This window comes from Suhomyces tanzawaensis, assembly GCF_001661415.1.
Source record: "Suhomyces tanzawaensis NRRL Y-17324 unplaced genomic scaffold CANTAscaffold_1, whole genome shotgun sequence".
Taxonomy (NCBI): Eukaryota; Fungi; Ascomycota; class Pichiomycetes; order Serinales; family Debaryomycetaceae; genus Suhomyces; species Suhomyces tanzawaensis.
The window spans coordinates 1,672,777-1,692,952 of record NW_017963636.1 but is presented as its reverse complement, the minus strand read 5'-3'; the positions used below and the strand labels follow the sequence as shown (position 1 = coordinate 1,692,952).

The 20,176-nt window shown below is 49.1% G+C and overlaps 7 protein-coding genes across 7 annotated transcripts; 5 read left to right on the top strand and 2 right to left on the bottom strand.

Annotated features, from left to right (window-relative positions):
- Positions 1 to 1,098: 1,098 nt before the first annotated feature.
- Positions 1,099 to 3,021, bottom strand: CANTADRAFT_87999 (uncharacterized protein; the record flags this gene model as incomplete). Its single annotated transcript, XM_020211411.1, has 1 exon — positions 1,099 to 3,021. One exon carries the CDS (start codon positions 3,019 to 3,021, stop codon positions 1,099 to 1,101), a length of 1,923 nt encoding a protein of 640 aa, XP_020067182.1.
- A 3,650-nt stretch (positions 3,022 to 6,671) lies between these two features.
- On the top strand, positions 6,672 to 8,423 carry CANTADRAFT_45005 (MFS transporter; the record flags this gene model as incomplete). The annotated part of the gene is made up of 1 exon (XM_020209168.1): positions 6,672 to 8,423. The coding sequence occupies one exon, from the start codon at positions 6,672 to 6,674 to the stop codon at positions 8,421 to 8,423; it is 1,752 nt and encodes a 583-aa protein (XP_020067181.1).
- A 608-nt stretch (positions 8,424 to 9,031) lies between these two features.
- On the top strand, positions 9,032 to 10,225 carry CANTADRAFT_43703 (uncharacterized protein; the record flags this gene model as incomplete). The annotated part of the gene is made up of 1 exon (XM_020208998.1): positions 9,032 to 10,225. The coding sequence occupies one exon, from the start codon at positions 9,032 to 9,034 to the stop codon at positions 10,223 to 10,225; it is 1,194 nt and encodes a 397-aa protein (XP_020067180.1).
- Positions 10,226 to 11,422: 1,197 nt separating this feature from the next.
- Positions 11,423 to 12,943, top strand: CANTADRAFT_87996 (MFS transporter; the record flags this gene model as incomplete). The annotated part of the gene is made up of 1 exon (XM_020211410.1): positions 11,423 to 12,943. One exon carries the CDS (start codon positions 11,423 to 11,425, stop codon positions 12,941 to 12,943), a length of 1,521 nt encoding a protein of 506 aa, XP_020067179.1.
- Positions 12,944 to 14,629: 1,686 nt separating this feature from the next.
- On the top strand, positions 14,630 to 16,345 carry PEL1 (CDP-diacylglycerol--glycerol-3-phosphate 3-phosphatidyltransferase; the record flags this gene model as incomplete). The annotated part of the gene is made up of 1 exon (XM_020211409.1): positions 14,630 to 16,345. The coding sequence occupies one exon, from the start codon at positions 14,630 to 14,632 to the stop codon at positions 16,343 to 16,345; it is 1,716 nt and encodes a 571-aa protein (XP_020067178.1).
- A 430-nt stretch (positions 16,346 to 16,775) lies between these two features.
- On the bottom strand, positions 16,776 to 17,549 carry CANTADRAFT_44485 (uncharacterized protein; the record flags this gene model as incomplete). The annotated part of the gene is made up of 1 exon (XM_020209114.1): positions 16,776 to 17,549. One exon carries the CDS (start codon positions 17,547 to 17,549, stop codon positions 16,776 to 16,778), a length of 774 nt encoding a protein of 257 aa, XP_020067177.1.
- A 1,000-nt stretch (positions 17,550 to 18,549) lies between these two features.
- On the top strand, positions 18,550 to 19,392 carry CANTADRAFT_43620 (uncharacterized protein; the record flags this gene model as incomplete). Its single annotated transcript, XM_020208986.1, has 1 exon — positions 18,550 to 19,392. One exon carries the CDS (start codon positions 18,550 to 18,552, stop codon positions 19,390 to 19,392), a length of 843 nt encoding a protein of 280 aa, XP_020067176.1.
- Between the last annotated feature and the right edge of the window lie 784 nt (positions 19,393 to 20,176).

Genomic DNA, 20,176 nt, shown 5'->3' with positions numbered 1-20,176 from the left:
GGGTTTGCTAGGGGTTTGCTGAATTATTGCGGAGGGGTGATTGTTCATCTCCACAACGCCTCAACGCCCACAACCCACACCGTTTCTTGGCTATCCTGCTGGTACCTGCGATGGTGATAGTTGCCCAGCGTTGCCAGCGTATTTTGCCTGTCAGATAACCCGACATGACGGAATGCAACTAGCTGCACGCACCGTGCGTTCGTAGGGCCCTCTGTCGGGTTGAACTACCCTTGCTATCTGCAAAATCACCAGATCCTGCGATCTTTTTCGACGGACTGGCCAATCAACGGCACGGCTACATGCCGAAATTAGTGCGACTATATTTAGATGCGTCTACACGGGGAATGGAAATGGGACGCTGGGACGAATTCCGATCTGTTTTACCAGTGGAGGTCGGTGGGGGTGGTGCTGGGGAGATGGAAAAAGGAACATCCCAGAGTCGTGTGCATGTTGTTCCCCTCTCTTGTCAGAAATGTTTCCCCACGTTTGTGGTGGCCACAAAGTTGGGACAAACTGGAAGCCACAACGGACTTGGTGTCTGCAGGTCCGAAAACTTGCCCCTCCTGGGTGTTCTTCCGTGGATACGAGCCTGTGCGACGCACCAACAAATAGGGATAGGCGGATGTACCTGTGACAGATGGTCTTTTGTGACCGATTATCTATGTGCAGCGTGCGGCTATGCTTAATTATCGATGCGTACACTATTGTTAAGGCTAAATAATACTGGACCATACCTCCACCAGGGAATTTCGTCTGTGCCTCCGATGGGGTGGCAGTCCCACATGATTTCCCAGCACCAACGGTGATAAGCCCATTTTCTGGTGCTACCCCATATTTTTGTTTCCGTGGCCCTTAATGGACCCCCTTCTTTACACATTTTTTTGATGTCCAAGTGCTCCCACCCACCACTGTAACCTCCCAGGGCTCCTCTGATGGATCCTGGCTTGGCTGACACATCCACTATGCGCCACCTGCATGATGCCCTGGATCCCTACCCAGGACGATCGTTTGAAGCATGGATGTTTTAGGAGGTTATTGACGATCCTCTGGCAATAGATCACCATGCAAGGTGATGCCCTGTTGCGATTCATAATCCTCCTATATGCAATCGTCAAATACGTTTTCAAAGAAGTTGGTGCCATTCAATTCCTTGTCCAAATTGTAGCAGATTCCATTGATTATGAGTCTTGGGATTTTCAATTTGATGTCGTCATCGCCCCCGTCCTTGAGCTCTTCCCCAATCACCAACTCCTCTGCATTGCCCCTATTCAAGTTGATGATCTGTAAAATGAAGTCATTGATGTAGTGGGCAATACAAACAGTCAAGTTTTTGTAGTACAATTGGTTGAATGAACAGGGCTTTATTTTCTCAGTCGAATCGAAAAATACATCCTCCACCTCTTGATTCTCTCCATCGAGCTTGTCAATTTCATCGAATTCTCCTTGATCCACCACTTGTGTGTCATAGCACCTGAACGGAACATTGAAGGTACTGTCATGATAGTTCCATAAAAAGTCACTCAACGGAGCCTGCCCGTATTCCAAGTGTGTCGCCAACAGGCCTGGTGATGGTTTCATCCTCTCCAACAAAGCTTGGCCAATGGTGAACATGATTAAACTCGAATTGATGTCTTTCCATGCACCGTACTTCTTATTGTAATATTTGTGGTACAACAAGTATTGATCCAACAACTCCAAGTGCTTTTTGCAATGGGAACACTTACAGCCGTTCCAGAGCATTGTGTTCATCGGCTGCTCATAGCACGCTAACGATTGAAAAAAGTTGGGCAATGCAAGCTCAATAGCACTCTTGGATTTTGAAAGTATCTTTGGTAAAACCGCAGAGTACAACTTCTTTCTCCTGAGATAATTACCCTCGAAACCATCAATAAAATTTCCTAACTCTGGAAGATTGTGAATAATGCTCAAATACAGCAAAGCTGGCTTTTCTTGGTCTAACTGGGATTGGATAACCTGGCCGATAAACGTGAAAATATTAATGTCATACAACTCGTTCTTTTTGTGTGTATCATACTCAAATTTCTGGACGATAGATAATCTTTTAAGATTAATTAACAGCTCAGAAGGTATGGTGTTCAAACAGTCAATCACCAATAGATCGCTTGCGTCGTTATAGCCTGGTGGCGAGCCTACCACTATTTCTAGCTCCTTTATCCCTGTCCACTTGATGCGTTCCAGAAGCAAAAGATTCGAGGCATTTTCTGGCTCATTAGAATTTAGCACCAATCTGAACTTTTCCAATTTCCTGAAAACAACACCCTTTTGCAAGACGGGGCCCATGAAGCGCCAGTAGGCCTCGTTGTCCACTGGCAAAATGAGGGATTTTAGGTTTTCCAAAACTGAAACACTCGCATGGAATGAAATTTCATCGGTCCCATTATAAAGTATTTCCTCCACAGGTAATGAAATGCGTTTTAGTTCGCTGGAATTGTCTATAACCATGGACTTGAGCCTTATGCCTCGGGTATTGACCTGCAACATGTTTCGTAGTTTCTCGTCGCCGATGTAGATTCTGTCCATCGAAGTGCCTTTTAACAAATCCAACAATTTGTGTAGATTTTGGACTACGACGGTATCGGATCGGAATTCGTAGTTGTCACGCTCGCTGGACCCATTGACCACCCGAATGCTCTGGATGTACGTGAGAAGTGTAGGATTGACTTCGAGCGAGGCGTTCAATATTGTCAACCGAGCACCAACCAACTTGAGCTGGGTCGAAATTGGATACACCTTGCCCTGATCGTAGCTGTGGTTCAAGCCGTAGATGGTGGTCTGGGTGGAGTCCAAGAAATCCGGCTTTCTTGGAGATTTCGCAGCCTCTTTTGAACAGGAGATTCTAAGTATGGGAGTGCATTGAATGGTGATGTGGGCATAGAGTTGTTGGAGGCACGGAGTGTAGAAACGGTAGTTGGTGAGTGCTAGATTGAGGAGGGCCTGCTGCGGGAGGAATTGGAGGATGCGCTGAAGCACGCCGTCAGGCAAGTCAGCTAGCAGATTCATTGGTGGGAAAGGTTTGTATGGTTAGATCATGCTGCTAATTAGCCCGAATGGGCTCAACATTTTTTGCGGTGGGCGCACGCCACGTCATCCTAGCGCAATATTCCTGGAAAGTACACAAAGTGTTGACAGCATAGAGTTCCCGTCAAACCTAAATCAAGGCCATCACATGCGCTGGCTGGGGTTCCGAGGAGCTTGGCGCAAACAGAGTTTAGGTTCTGGTGGAACTCCACTTCGGAGCACAACATAGTTTAAGGCAGGGCAGTTCGTAATGTGATGGAAGCCACAGGCGTTCTAGAAACCTGCACCGCTGCTAAAAACAAGCCTCAAACCACGGATATTTCCACGGAATTTCGGTGGAATGGCGAATTACGCCTCCCAGGGTGTCGAACACAACGTGTCCAGCATCTCCTCGCGAAGGTTCACGATTGGGAGTATCAATAAACCTCAATAGCCAAGGGTGCAGTGAAAGAGAGGCCCTCCACTACACCGCTAGGGCCAGGGAGACCATATGGACAGTCAGAGCTTTTTCCTAAATTGACTAGGATTGCGACTTCCACAGATAATATGACAACTATAACCCCGAGCGCAAATAATGCGCATTCTGCCAGGGCCAAATAGTGGAACCAGTAAACCTTAACGATAATTTCACTTTTGACACAGGGTCTTCATACTAATCGGGCTTCTAGAATAATCATGCATGCGTTCTACGGTGCTGGTTATGAGCGTTCCCGAATGGACACCCAATCCCGAGTTAGCATGTAAACACGGGAATAAGTTCGCAATTACTCCTACTCGTCTCAGGTTGTGGAACACATCGTGCCCTCGAAGGAATGACATTGTTGGATTTGCTAGCTAGCTGGACTTTACATCCTGATGCATGGTCTATTTTGAAGTCGATGATGTCTGTAGCAATCCCTGCGTCCGCTGATCAAAAGATTTACTTTAGATTGATAATATGGTTGGTCGCGGTTCTGTTTAGGGGACTTTCCGAGGAATTTGGAAACGCATTCTTGGTTGAGACTGTAATTGTGTGACCAATTCAGCTGTAGATGTCAGGGTGGCCGGTTATAATGTACATCTACTTGGGTGAAAAAATAGAATAATAAGCACGTTTACGTAAATTTCTTGAATAATATTTGAAAGTTAAAAAATATCTGTGAATATCTGTTTCCCGTCGCAAAAAGCGAGAGAAAAAACAATTAACGGCCCGAGCAGTAAAATACATTGTTCATTTATTTTTTAGATGATATGCACCATGCGCAAATTCTTAAGATTAACGTTTCTATCGCAAGGTGGTGAAGTTGAATTAAAAAAAAAGGTCATGTGAACCATAACCACGGATGTCTAGAAGCTTGCTTGGAAACATAATCAGCAATTTCAGGTTTGAAACGTCTAGAAGTATCACTCGGTTCAGCACTGAGCGGGGACAGCGGGCCATCAACAAATGGGTGGGTTGAGCTACAAGTGTCGCCTGAATGATGTGGTTGCATTACATCGCCTATTGACAAATGATGTTGAGGGCACTGGGGGAAATTGTTGTGAACTCCCACTAAAGATCTGTGACAGACCCTGTAGATCAACCATAATTAGCAGGGAACTTTATTTCCAAATTAGGAAAGCCGCTGTTTTGTCATTACTCTCGGATACAATTATTTGCAGGTACGAAATGCGGTTTGCATCCCCAACGAGGTACAGACATTAAATCCGTTAGTATCATTTTGCCGAACTGGTAGTAAAGTTTGTTCTGCTTGATAAGGTTTGAAGAAGGAAGCCTTGGTACGCCTCGAGAGATCACCATCTACCGGTTTACAAGCCACATTGCAAAGTGTGGTGCTGGGCATTGTCCATCGCGGCGGGCACTTATGCAGGTGGTGCCTTGCTGAGTTCGAACGGGGAAGGGATGTCCGCCATTGGAACTTCAGCTCTGGGGTCAGCTCCACCCTGCAGAGTCCCACTGACGCCGCTGTAGTCAATGAAGCACCCTGCTACCTGCGCACCGAACCTGCAAACATCGCGGCTGAGACTTTATTCTGGAGCTAGGATTGTTCTGTCTACATCATGTGCCAGCGTAATGCACTTCCCGCTGGCTACCGGCCTTTGGTTACTGTTGAATCCGAGTCGGCATTAGTAGCGAGCCAAGCCCCAACTGTTGGGTAATAAACCTCTATGAACCCATCACCCACACAGCCCAGTCCAGGAAGGTACCAATTAGGAACGGTGCAATCATCAGGCAATTGTCGGCAGTGTTCCCGGCAATCCGCTTTGCAGATGTTGTGGCATACCGCGCATTCTCTACTGCACCTTGGGTGGACCCCCGTGACTAACCTGCAAAAATCGCTTAACCCACCGGTAATAAACGGCGAGGTTTTTTTCCGCTTTTGTGGGTATTCCCCCTCCACCAACAATCACGCTGGCACAGCACACATAGGAGCTGGTTACGAGAAGCGCACCCAGCGCAAACCAGATAGCCCATAGCCCATCTGATATCCCCGACTATACCCGAACTTTTGTTATGCAGGGTTTGATAATACTACTGTGATGAAATGTGAAATCTGGATGTCGGACTGCAGGCAGCGCCGAAGAGGGGAACCTCGCTGGTTGACAGACGTGCTTCCACGGAGTTATGGCATGCACCTTGCTGTAGGTGAGTGCACCAGGTGTTACTTGCAATGACTACAGCAATCGCAACCAGCAGGCGTTAATACGCTCTGGCGTCTCCCACAGTGACACCTGCAGCCATGTCCGACATACACTCTATCCACTCCCCAACAAGATAGACACCACCATTGGCCCTACAAACGTGTGCGGCTACACGAACGGCTAGCACTGTTTTTGTATTTCGCGCCCAGGGCATCGCGGCCAACTGTTGGGCTCCAGGGGCCGCTGGGCGGCGCCACCAGCTGCCAGAGGCGCCCCTTGATATTGACACCTGCTGCTTATTCGCCTACCATGCCGGACCTCCCGGGAGACATCTGGTCCGCTGGCAGACCGCTCGAGGGCTATTACTAATGGTGTTCCCAGTAGAGATGATAAGCCTGGAAAATGTCACGGCGCAGTCGGTGCACATGCAGGCTCGGCCGAATGATACGGCCGGACGCACGCACTGCAGTCCGAAGTGACACCATGCTAGACTGACAGCTAGCTGTGCTGTAACTGTGCTGTAGCTGTGACTGGCATATATCCTGAAGATTCACGGACTGCGGTAAAAGCATTACAACACCAGAGCCACCAGAGCCACCGGAGCCACCCCCTCCACCTTCTCCCCACGTTCCCACCCCTTCCCCATCACTGCTCTTTCAAGGCAACTCCCGACACTACCGGACTCCCTCTGGGCCGGTTCAGCCCCACCCATATCGCCGCGTTGGCCCGCGTAGCCCGTCGTTACTCTCTATTTATGAAACGGCCATGTTCGTCTGCGGAACCATCGGCTTATTAACTATAGCAAGGGTCCTCGCTGTCATCCGCCCAATCCGGTAACACCGAGCCCCGTTCCCTGCACCCTGCCACCGTTTTGGGACAGTTCCACTGCACCAAAAACTGACGCCCATCCAGTATAAATAGCTTGCTGTTCCTCATAACTGTTATCGCCTTATCATTGCAGCATCATCATAGACAGCCACTCGGCCCATACCACCCCTTATAGATCCAAAATGTCTGCAGATAACCAGCTCGAGCCCAATGCCTCTTTGTCCACCAACCACTCCGACAGCACTCCCCTAAACCAGAAGGAGTATGCCACCGAGTCGTACAACGGCAGTGGTGAGCCACAAGCCTTCACAGGCGACGTCTTGGAGAAGTCTGCTGTCGATGGCGAGCCTGTGCCGGAAGGAGGCGACGAATTGTCCCAGTACGAGTCGGAATACGAAGCTTCCAGGACCTTGAGCAGAAGAATCACAGGAGCCGACCAGTTGATCGAACGTGCCAACGCCACAGACGAGCCCTTGCCCACAATGGGAGGCGATAAGCCATTCCCCCCTGCATTGCCTGACAGGGCTCCCTATGCCGTGAGCTTTGACGGTCCAGACGACCCCACTCATCCACAGAACTACTCCCCGTTCAGGAAGGCCTTGTACACGTTCTGTGTGGCTTACAATGCATTGTGTCTCACTGTGGGATCTGCCATGTTCTCGCAGGCGGCTCCTGCCATCGAGAAGATCTTCCACATCGGACCAGCAACTGCCACTCTTGGTACGTCGTTGTACGTTATGGGGTTCGCTTCTGGGCCCATCATGTTCGGACCATTGTCTGAGTTGTATGGAAGAAAGAGCCCTCTTCTTGTGGGTGCCGTTGGTTTTACTCTCTTCAGCTTTGCCGTGGCCACCGCCAAAGACATTCAGACCATCATGATCTGTCGATTCTTCACTGGGTTCATCGGTTCGGCTCCATTGGTGGTCGCTCCTGCCGTCATGGCCGACTTGTACTCCACCAAAGCCAGAGGAAAGGCCATTTCCATCTTCGCGATGATGGTCTTTGGAGGTCCCATGTTGGCACCCATCATGGGAGCGTTTACCGCCAAGAACGAAAGCCTTGGCTGGAGATGGAACTCGTACTTCTGTGGTATCATCGGCGCAGCTGCAATCTTGATGAATATTTTCGTGTTGCCAGAAACCCATCACCAGTTGATCTTGGTCAAAAAGGCGGAAATCTTGAGAAGAAGAACCGGAAACTGGGGTATTTTTGCTCCCCATGAAGAGTTGTCAATGTCCATGAAAGAGATCGTCGAAAACAACATCTCTAGACCGATTATCATGTTGGCTACAGAGCCCATTTTGCTCTTCGTGTCCATCTACAATGCATTTATTTACGGAATGCTTTACTTGTTCTTGACTGCCATCCCCATGGTGTTTGCAGGAAAGTACCATTTCGCTGTTGGAGTTGCTGAATTGCCTTATCTTTCCATGCTTATTGGTATCCTCATTGGTGTTGCCGTTATCATCTACTTCGAGCACAGATACTCGCTTGCCATGGATGCCAACAACGGAAAGCCCGTCCCAGAAGAGAGATTGATTCCTATGATGATTGGTGGAGTTTTCTTCACTATTGGCTTGTTCTGGTTCGGATGGACTGGAAACTATGCCCAGCATATACACTGGATTGTTCCCACCATCGGAGTAGCCTTCATTGGCTTTGGCTTGATTTTGGTCTTTTTGCCTTGCTTGACCTACATCATTGATTGTTACCTCGCCTTGGCCGCCTCTGCGTTAGCTGGTAACACCTTCATTAGATCGGCTTTTGCTGCTGCATTTCCTTTATTCGCTAGACAAATGTTCACGGCCATGCACATCAACTGGGGATCTTTGTTGGTGGGTCTTGTGTCGTTGGTGTTGATACCCGTTCCATTCTTGTTCTACAGGTATGGTAAAGCCTTCAGAGAAAGATCGAAGTATGCTTTCGTTTTGTAGATAGAAACGACTATAATAATATAATAATGCTAATATTTAATGAGAAAGCTTGTAAGCATTAAACTGTTTGTTCTTCAAGCGGAGGCTGAGAGTACAGAAAGAAGTTACTCATCCATCTTGAATTGCAGTCGGATATCTCATCAAACAAGTACTCAATCGTGCTGATGTTGCATTTGGATTTTCTAGTAAACCAGTAAGTTCGATCCTTCTATCCCTTCTTCGGATTCCGATTAATCGCCAGTGAAGTGATTTATCAAGCGAGCCTCTGACTTCTTCTTTCTCTAACTCTTATTATTTTGATCTGTCCCAACAATTTCTGCTATTTGTATCGCTGATCAAATCTACCAAGAAGTGTCTTTATTTTCAGCAATGCCATGCTATTTCGGTGATCTCTGATGTTACCAATGGCTGTTATCCAAAAAGACTGGGTAAAATTTCACCGCTTCCCAAAACTCCATACTAAGCCGTATCCTCTACTTATACTGCAGTGCTGACCCATTTATCTCCCTCCTCACTAGTCGTAAATTCTCGGTCTAGCCACTATTTTGCGCCCATCAGTTGCACCAAACGTTTTATGCACAGTGCACCTTTTCACTGAAAAATCGATAATGTCCTTGCGGAGCTTCAGCACTTCCACGGCAGCTCTTGCGGCCAAGAAGGCCTCGACTATGACCAAGTACTTTGGCCGTCCCAGCAACAATCTCCTGCTGGGCCTTGTGGGATTGGCCAATGTCGGGAAGAGCACTTTCTTCCAGGCCATCACCAAGTCAACACTCGGAAACCCAGCCAACTATCCATTCGCTACTATCGAGCCGGAAAAGTCGTTGATCGTGGTGGAACTGCCCAAACTTGACCACTACGCCCAGTTGTTTGGCTCCGAAAAGAAGTTACCCAGCACCTTGACTATCTACGACATTGCAGGGTTGACCCGAAATGCCAGCAGCGGAGAGGGCATGGGAAACAAGTTTTTGGCAGATATCCGTCAGGTGGATGGGTTGTTCCAGATGGTTAGGGGGTTCCGCAATGACGAGATCATCCACATCGAGAACGACGTCAATCCCGTCAGAGACATGGAGGTGGTTAACGACGAGTTGATCTTGAAGGACTTGGAGTACGTGGAAACAGGCCTCGAGCTTGCGACAAAAAGCTTGAAAAAGCCCAATGTCAACCGTGCAGTGGTGGACTTCGAGTTGGCCACGCTCAACCGGGTCCTGGACACCTTGTACGAGGGCAAGAAGGTGATTTCCGAGACGTGGTCCGAGGAGGAGATCGAGTTAATCAACAGCTACAATTTGTTAACAGCCAAGCCTACGGTGTACTTGCTCAACGTCAGCGAGTCCGATTATTTGCAGGGCCAAAACGAATTTTTGGAGCAAGTTCAGGCGTGGATGGGCCAGCACTGCAAGGATGACAAGTTGGTGATGGTCAGTGTGGAGCTCGAGAGTAAATTACAGGAGCTGGGTGATGCTGAGCGTGCCAGTGCCATTCCCACCATTGTGGATGAAATGCGGAGTGCGTTGCATCTCGTTTCGTTTTACACCTGTGGCCCCAAAGAAGCACGTCAATGGACGGTTCGTGAGGGCACTACTGCCCCAGAGGGTGCTGGCGTGATCCACACCGACCTCCAGAAGACATTTATCTCTGCACAGGTGTACAAGTGGCAGGACTTGGAGAGAGAGAAAGCTCCGTTGAACGAAGCAGGCTTGAAGGCTGCAGGCAAGCAGCACAGGTGCGGCAAGAAGTACGAATTGGAGGACGGAGACGTGATGGTGGTGAAAGCAGCAGGGGGGCGTACACGGTAATCGTATCGGGGTATGAGACAGGAGGGGGGGCCTCCAGAAGGTGTAGCTGGGATATTATGGTCGTTCACAAGCATCATGTACAAATAACCCCAGGTTGCAGGATGTACATAGGTAAATAATATAGGAGATGTAAATAGCCACATCATGTCACTATTTGGGGCTTGGTTACAGTAACATCATGTCAGTGATATTTTTGGGGCCAAGGCAAAGTAACACATGGATATTTTGCGCCCCTACAGATTAAAGTAAGATATTTTGTGGGGCATACCAGCAGTAACACATGGCAGTGTGATATTTTATGCTGTTCAAGTGTAATAATCGACTTGTCATAGTAATATTTTGCAAGCCCATATTGAGTGCAAATAGTCACAAATAGGCACAGCAATGCAAGGGATCACGCGGTCCTGGGTGGGCTGTACAGCTTGGGATCTGCTGGCAGGACAATCAGCTGATCCAAGATCCCTATTTTAGTGCAACCGGAGTAATCTAAAAAATATCGTTTGACCCAAAACGAGCAATCTTGGATGTTACACCAATAGGCGAAACTTCAGGAAAAACAAAGGAGGGGCATGCCAGCCACAGCGAAGGCTTCCCCCGCCTCCAGCTTTGGGTGGCGATCATCCACCGATCATTGCCCAATTTGCAGATGATCCGTTCGAGATGGTCCATAATAGTCCGATCGTCCGTTCGAGATGGTCCATAATAGTCCGATCGTCCGTAATCCAGGCCTATGGTACTACGTAGTAAATTGAGACGGTCCATAGTCAATTGTGAAAATTAATCCTCAAGAGATCCCATACGTAATCGCCGAGATATCTGCCCAACCCTGCGGAGTTAGCTGTGACTTGGCGGTCCTCAGCCATGAACGACTGCGGTGAGATCTTGCACGAGATGATGTTGAGCGACGAATGGCCCTAATTGACGAATGGCCCTAATTCCTGCGATGCGCTGCCCAATGCCTTAGATTTTCCATAGCTAATCCTCCCCGGTCTCCTCATGGTGCTGACTGCCAACACTTCCTCTCCCTGCTCATCTGCCACCGCTCAATGCCGCTTCCTGCCGGATCAATTGTTGAAGATCTACAATGACATGCCCACAGATCGGCGGTTCCCACTCGAAGGTCTCAAGTGCTATAAGATGGAGCCATGCCAAGAACCTAAACCACAAGTGCATCCTATCTGCCTGAACTAGCCGCATATGGGTGCCAATGGAACCGATGAGTCGTTGCCATCTGTGGGCAGCCATGGGCCCAAGACTGGCTCTGTCGTGAATTTTGACGGACCAGACGTCCCTCCGCCATTTGATAGGACCAGCTACGCTGTGGGGTTTGACGGACCAGACGACCCCATCCATCCCCAGAACTATCCCAGGACGCAAAAAGCCTTGTTCACCAGTTACGTGGGCTACAATGCCTTGTGTCTTACTCTCGGATCTGCTATGTTCTCCCAGGCAGGTCCCATCATCGAAAAGCACTTTCTGGTGGGCCCCACCATCACCACGCTTGGAACCTCGTTGTTCGTGTTGGGGTTCGCCTCGGGACCCATTATATTTGGACCATTGTCTGAGTTGTATGGACGAAAAAGCCCTCTTCTTGTGGGTGCTATTGGCTTTACTCTCTTCAGCTTTGCCGTGGCCACCGCCAAAGACATCCAGACCATCATCATCTGTCGATTTTTCACTGGGTTCGTAGGCTCGGCTCCATTGGTGGTGGCTCCTGCCGTCATAGCCGACTTATATTCACCCAAGAGCAGGGGCACTGCCATCTCCGTGTTTGCATTTATGGTGTTTGGCGGGCCCATGTTGGCTCCCATCATCGGCGGGTTCACTGTGAAGAACCATGCCCTCGGCTGGAGATGGACCTCGTATTTCTGCGGCATCATAGGTGCCGTTTCAGTCTTGATAACTGCGTTTCTATTGCCAGAAACTCACCCTCAGCTACTCTTGGTCAAAAAGGCGAAGGCCTTGAGAAGAACAACCGAAAATTGGGCCATCTATGCTCCCCACGAAGAATTGTCAATATCGATAAAGGAAATTGTCGAGAAGTACATTTCTCGGCCGCTAATCATGTTGGCCACCGAGCCAATTTTGCTCTTGGTGTCCATCTACAACGCTTTCATTTATGGGATGCTTTACCTATTTTTGACCGCCCTCCCTATGGTGTTTGCTGAAAGGTACCACTTTGTGGCTGGCGTCGCTGAGTTGCCGTACCTTTCTATGTTCATAGGCATTATTCTCGGCATAGCTCTCATTATCTATTTTGAAGGTAGGTATGCACTTGCTATGGATGCGAACAACGGAAAGCCGGTTCCCGAAGAAAGATTGCCTCCTATGATGATTGGTGGAATTTTCTTTTCTATTGGCTTGTTCTGGTTCGGATGGACTGGAAATTATGCCCAGCATATACACTGGATAGTTCCCACCATTGGACTAGGCTTCATTGGTTTTGGCCTAATTTTAGTTTTTATGCCATGTTTGAACTACATCATAGACTGTTACCTTTCATTGGCTGCATCTGCGTTAGCTGGCAACGCATTTATCAGATCGGCTTTTGCAGCTGCGTTTCCGTTATTTGCCCGACAAATGTTCACTGCTTTGCATATGAATTGGGGGACTTTGTTGGTCGGGCTTGTGTCCGTGGTGTTGATTCCAGTTCCGTTTTTGTTCTACAAGTACGGTAAGCATCTTAGACAACGGTCAAAGTATGCCTGTCTGTCTTAGTTATATGCTTGCATTTAATAACTTGTATTATCGAATATTGTTGGAGGTAGATTCCCATCTAAAACATAATAAATTGCATGAACTATTCTAGCAGAATTGTTGATTGCGAAAAAGCATCAAATGTAATTCACCTACTGTAAATGTCGCTATTTGGTAATGTCATATAAAAATATTATCCAGAAAGATCACTAGTGGTGACATTATCTACGGCGTCTAGTCACTACTGAGGAATTCAATAAGAATCAATCATTTGGTTTTGAATAAAATGTTGGTCTTCTCGAGGAACGAAATAGCAGGGTGGTTTTATTTGCATATTTCTTTGAAAGCTTTTTTATTAGATTAACTAATTAAATATCCTTCAGAAAATCTATTATCTGTATTGATAAATTGGCCATATATTAAACCTTAGTGGTTGCAGCAGCCTATAATTTTTGTGTAGTCGTGAATCAATCCCTTGTAGCTTGCTAGTGGTAATGCATAAGATTCTAGGGCTCCAATATCAAAGTGGAAAGAAAAGATTTGGGCTTATATTTTCATGGTGATCTTCAAGACTGGAGCAGTAAGCTTGGGTAACGATTAGTGATTTCAAGCACAAGAGAACTTCTAGTACTTAACAAAATGTAGCTGCCGGAGTATTCCACACTTTGTAAAATTACCAAAATAATGCTCAAAAAACTCAAATGCCATGAAAATTCACCACGAAACCGTAGAGGGAACCTGGTAAAAGGATGCTAAAGTGTCGTCTCTCGCCAACATTAATTTACAGTCAAGAAGGTGCCTATCAAGAATTACTGCACAGGATATTGATAGCAGTATCGATCAATATGCAAGGAAATAAAATGCTTCCGATAAAGAGTTTTCTTGGGGTCACACTCTCCGGAAAACACAAATCTCAACGAATTAAAGGAAGTGCCTTAATAATTACAGTAGAAAAGGTGTCTCTTACGAGTTCTTCGAACTACTCTCTCCGGAAGACCAGCATCAAAATAAAGGTGCCTCAATCGCTACTGTTGGGATCTTTCGGGTTGTCCCACTTCATGGCCAATAGGGAATCAGAAGGCCATCGAAGACCACACATCTGTACGAACCATTTCTTTGCTATAAACTACATAGCCCAGCCCATTTTGTACCCTCCTTGCCAGCCTCTATCCCGCGAGCAGATCCAACAATCGCATCGCCTGCCACAAAAATGATGGGCCCAACAGATCTGCTGGACATGCAAGGAACATTTGGCCCCGAAAATCGTCCCTTTCTCGCGACAACTGGTTCACTATCACCGTCTCCACATCCAGAACCATCCTGGTGCGTTCAGCTGGCCTGCCGGGGGATGTGGTGGCTTTTGCACTGGATTCCGGGTTGTTCCGTCTCTGATAATGCACGCAACCTTAAGCCCAAAAGGGTAGGGCACGCGTGAATCTGACAGGCCAAGAACAACCCAGACCAGACTCTGTAGCAGCCACCTACACCCTCAGTACCAGCTTCGGTACCAGCTAGCCACACCCTCAGTACCAGCAGGTGCAGCTGCTTCTATACTCTACAGTACTCCACCTCTTCACCCCACGCGAACCTCCAAACCCCAAACCCTGTCGTGCGCACACCGCCGTCCATCATTTCCTCTTATCTACACCCATCACCAGCCATAAACAGCCGGTTTTTCTCATGCTTACACGCCGCTACCCTAACAGAATGTGGTCCGTCTTCAGCTATCTCTTCCCGGCCCGCGAGCAGCCGCAACGGCGCACCTACGCCACCAACAACCCCCCCTTGCTCCCCACCATCGACCAACAGTTCCACCCCAAGCTCCGGGTGGTGATGAAACAGCTCGACTCCATCGCCCCCAGATTTCCCATGAAGCGAGGCGACATCGAGATCCTCAACCGTCCCGACCAGTTCTACTCCACCCTCAAGGCCAAAATCGCCTCTGCCAAGTCGCGGATCTTCTTGTCGTCGTTGTACGTCGGCAAGACCCAGACCGAGTTGATCCAGTGCCTCGACGACGCCCTCGCTGCCAGTGCAGACTTGAAGGTGTACATCCTCATCGACGCGTTGAGAGGCACCCGTGAGGCACCCGACAACGTGTGCTCAGCGTCGCTTTTGACGCCTTTGGTGGCCAAGTTCGGAAAGCATCGTGTGGACGTCCGCATGTACCACACCCCCAACTTGGCGGGAATGTCCAAGGCAATCACGCCAAAACGGTTCAACGAGACCTACGGTTTGCAGCACATGAAGCTCTACGGGTTCGACAACGAAATCATGCTCAGTGGAGCCAATCTTTCCCACGACTACTTCACCGACAGACAAGACCGCTACTACGTTTTCAGAAGTTCACGGTTGACTGACTACTACTACAAGATCCAGGAGGCCATCTCGTCCATCTCGTACCAGGTCTTACCCTCGCAGAAGCTCAAGCAGGGCTTTAGATTGACCTGGCCCACCTCCAACGCCTCGTGCGAACCTCACATGAACATTGGCCGCTTCATCAGCGACACCTCCTACATGTTGGACCCTCTCTTGAAGCAGCAGCAGTTGTCTTCGTTTGACGAGTTCGACGACACCGACGACTACGACACCTTGGTGTACCCCGTGTCGCAGTTCACACCGTTGTTCCCCAAGATGATCGACAACTCCACGGAAAAACCGGCAGTGTTGAGACTTCTCTCGTACCTTGACACCTCGTCCATCAAATGGTGGTTCACTGCTGGCTACTTCAACATGCTCCCGGAAATCCAGGACAGACTCATCAACGGAAAGTCCGCAGGTTCCGTCATCACCGCCTCTCCCAAGGCCAATTCGTTCTACAAGTCTTCTGGGGTTTCCTACTATGTTCCCGAAGCTTACCTTTTATTCGCAAAGAAATTTCTTGAGGAAGTGGCCAGAATCGGCAAGTCGTCCATGATCACGGTGTTCGAATGGCAACGAGGGGTGGTCAACACCCTTGGAGGATGGTCATACCACGCAAAGGGAATGTGGTTGACCGCTCCAGACGAAGAAGTGCCCAGTATTACTGTGGTGGGGTCTTCAAACTATACCAAAAGAGCATACTCCTTGGACTTGGAAAGCAACGCTATCATCATTACCAAAGACGAAGTGTTGAAGCAACAAATGAAGGATGAAATCACCAATCTCATGACATACGCCAAAAAGTTGGAATTGACCGATTTCCAACCGAAACCCAAGCAGAAGAAGCAGGAGCTGGAGTCTTCCACCCCAGACACCAAGACCAATCCCCACGTTGACGTGTCCGAGAACGCCATCCAAGCCATTGACACTGTTGCCACTATGGATGATGACTCCGTGCACCTGGTCAACAAGGACGATGACGTTGTGTACGAGGTTGATGAGGACAGGAAAATCAGCTATGGTGTGCAATTGGCATTGAAATTGCTTGGGGGACGGTTTTAGGATTCTGATAGATAAGTATACCTGCATTGAACAGTATTGTAATATAAATTTTAGTCATAATAGTGACAGATGGGGGATTCGTAGATTTAGAATGGGCTGGGGAAAATATTATTCTTTGATTTAGTACTGAAATGGGGCTTCTTCTTGGACCTGGACAACAGAAGCATGATACCGAATGGGTGAAATCTAGGGTTGAGTGAAATCGAAGCTCTGCTTCACGTTTGATGATTATTTTCAGAAATGACACCAATACTGTTTCCGATAACATGCACCACAATTTCGCCGAAATATTCTCTCTCTAATAGTCTTCCTGTGGACCTGCGCAACACTTGTTCGGACGCAGTTGTATGGAGGGGCCTGCCCCACATGTGAGCTCTGTGTAACGATCTAACGCGCACCTAGCTTGCCTAGACTCGTAACCATTTGCAGACTATGGTAGCCATGGTCCGTCCTTGTAGTATAAGTCCAACGAGCCTTTCCTGCCTCTGTATACCCACAGCTTCTGGATGGTAATTACCGCCACTGCAATAGAACCGAAGCCTAGCCACGTCCATGGCACGAAATTGACGGGAATCGCGTACCACTGGTAGTCTCGGCTCAGGAGGCTCTTGCCCACCAAAAGGACTCCCAACGCTATCCACTCGAGCTGCAACCAGTAACTATGGAATCCCACCACACTAGTGGCCATCCAGTTGGTCAGCACCTGGGGCACGAGCCGCACAGTGCCGCAGACCTTGCCCACGAGCCAGATTGCGTCTACCACGTCCAAGGCCACGATCGACGACACTGTGACTGTCTGGAGACCCACGTAACCCACGAGCATGCTGAATGCCGCCAATAGGCCCAAGCAGATCCCGCTGAAGCCCTGCTCCACGCTTCTGGTCCGGGAGTAACTGATACAGAGCTGCCAGAGAAGGCACCACGAGAGCACCACCAGGGCACAGTCGAGTGCTAGCACGGACTTGCTGATGCCAGGGATAGGGTGAATCGGGAACCTGTGCTGGTACTGGACTTTGACGGTGTTGTTGTGGTAGTAGTTGAGGGTGCTGATTACTGAGCACAGCTGCGATACCACAGTGAGAAGGACGGTGTCGTAGGAGACGCCGTAAACCGAGCGCTTGTGCTTATTGTGCTGAATGTGGCCAATTGCCGATACTGCCAGCACCAAGTGGCCTGCTGCCATACAAAGCTCCAGGGGATTCATGGTGAGGAATAGGGAGTGTTGATCGTGTGGGCTTAAGTGGTGCGGCACCACAGCGGCATTTTGGGGCAGATTGCCGGTAGAGGCTCCCAGCGAGGTGGTATTCCAGCGAGAGAGTAAGCCAGGCAGCAACAGTGGCGGTAGAGAGAATTACGGGGGACGACACGCCACTAGGGGGTGGTTGCACGGTGGCTGCCAAGTGGCTGCCAAGCGCCAGTGAGAAACGCAGCCGGGTCGGAATGGCTGCCAAGAGCACTGCCGGGAGGGGCGAGGTGTTGCAGAGGAAGTCGCACTAGCGAGACTAGTGAAAAATACCGGAGAACGTAGCGAGAACCGCTCTGAAATAGAGAATGGGGATTTAGGCAGCTAACGGAGAACCCTGCGAGAACTACCGCTAGTAAATTGAATACCCTTAGTGAATTGGATGGGAAAACCTTAGTCGCACGAGCGAGAACTCGTTGCAATGTAGACACGAGAGCCTGAAGCCGGTTGCTCGTCTCTGGTTGTGATGGGCTATCGACGTGATACGATGTCATTGAATAGTACGCACGTAGGTGAACAAGTACTGCCTTCAAGCACATTTGTTCCGTTGTCAATCATTATCGCAAATTATCGCAATATACTAAGCAAACAAAACCAGGAGGCCCATAGGAGCCGATAAGCACAATCACTGCTGTTGTACTTACACTCTGCGCATGGGTGGTGTGTAAAAGAATAGGTCCTCTGTGAATATCGAGTAATTGCTCTCTTCCTTGGATTCTTTCCTGCCGCTGGTGATTGAAGTAATAAAGGTATAAGAGCGCTGCAGCGGTGGTCCATGGCGAAGGATCATTAGCTGTGGTAATCTTGCCAGTCGCTAGCGCGCTCGCACCATTAGCTGTCGCTATCCCGTCGCTACCGCAGCGCTCGCACCACGCCATTCTCCTCCACGTCTCGCTACCGCGATTTTTCTCGAAATCGAATTTCTGTTCACCACAATTGGCTGCCACCACCCACTAACACCATGCAAGCCCAAGAAATAGAAGGCAATTGGGACATCGTCATCACATCGTTGCAGGACATCTGCAACGCCAACGACTCGCTCACCTTCGATAACGTGCACGCAAAGTACCTCAAGGAAGTGTCGGTCCAAGAAATGCTGGAAGACGACCTCAACAAGCTAAAGGAAGAAGTCAGCGACCACAAATCCAACATCGGCACAGCCAAACGTCTCATCGACACCTCGCAGCAAAATCTCCAGACCTTAATCGAGTATCTCCAGAAGAAAGCCGACAAAGATACCCCCGCCAGCTCACCAATCCGCAACAACATCACCAAGAAGTCGTATGGCACCGCTGGCGGCAAGGGATCGCCGGCTGGCAAAAGCAGCCCTGCTGCTAAGGTGGTAAAGAAGAGCAACACCAAGAAAGTGGGCCGCCTGTACTACACCTCCAAGTACAATCCGCTGGAGCCCATTTTCATTGGGTCCGAGGTGGCCTACAAGCTCCGTAACCGTCACTTTGAGGAGTGGATCCAGTGTGAGGTGATGAAGGTGATTGGCGACGGAATCAAGTTCGAGATCAGAGATCCAGAACCTGACGAAAACAACAACCCAGGCCAGACCTTCAAGGCTAATTACAAAGAGTTGCTCCTCATACCGCCATTGTCGGAAGTCAAAGACTTGGCAGCCTATCCCTACGGTACCAAGGTGCTTGCAAGGTACCCTGAAACTACTACGTTCTACCCAGCGATAGTGGTGGGTAACAGAAAAGACGGAAACGTACGGTTGAAGTTCGATGGTGAGGAGGAGGTAAACAAAGAAACCGAGGTTGAGAGGAGATTGGTGTTGCCGTTCCCGGAGAAGTAGAGGCCAGAAAGGGCCAACAGCTATTATAATTACACCAAAAGGGCCAACATAAGATCCAAGAATCGCCTCGACCACAAAAATCTTGTTGCTATCACAGCAACACCTTCTCCAGCGACGTAAGACACAGTTCAAGAGCAAATTCGTCTTTTAAAGAGTCATAACATGTATTCCAGGGGAATACACGAGCCTGGAGCCACTGAACGAGCTTCTATCCTTACTCCTTCACGGCTAAAAGTCGCTAGAAAACCTGGTCTGGCAGGTTAGAGTTGCCAATTGGGCTGGCACTGATGCAGACTGGAATTCCAACGCTAATCACCCTCCAATAGGGTCAGAAGCACATTGTGGAGTTTACGTCTAACATCCAGAGAGACAATCCATCCATCCAGCGATGACATACCAATGCGCCAGCAATAACTCCCCACCCCCATTAAATGAATATCTCCTCGCTTAGGCATGCCTAGCAACAATTACCTACTACACATCCCTCGTAACATCAGAGAATTTCACCCACGCCAGGCCCAAATCTGTAATTAGAGACGTTTTGCTCGCTGTAATGTCCCGCCAGTGCGAACGCTACCGCGGCCACTAGCCGCGCTCTCCCCGCCACCACCAAGCCCGCACCACGGCCTTCCCCATGGCACCGCGCTAGCCTTGCCAGCGCCAGCGCCTGACTAATCGTGGACACCGGTCGTGCGCGCCCACCCTTCACCGACATCAAATCCACCGGATTCAATCCGGAATCCTCTTCCTTCCGAGATATACAGGTTAGAGAGCTCCATTGCCA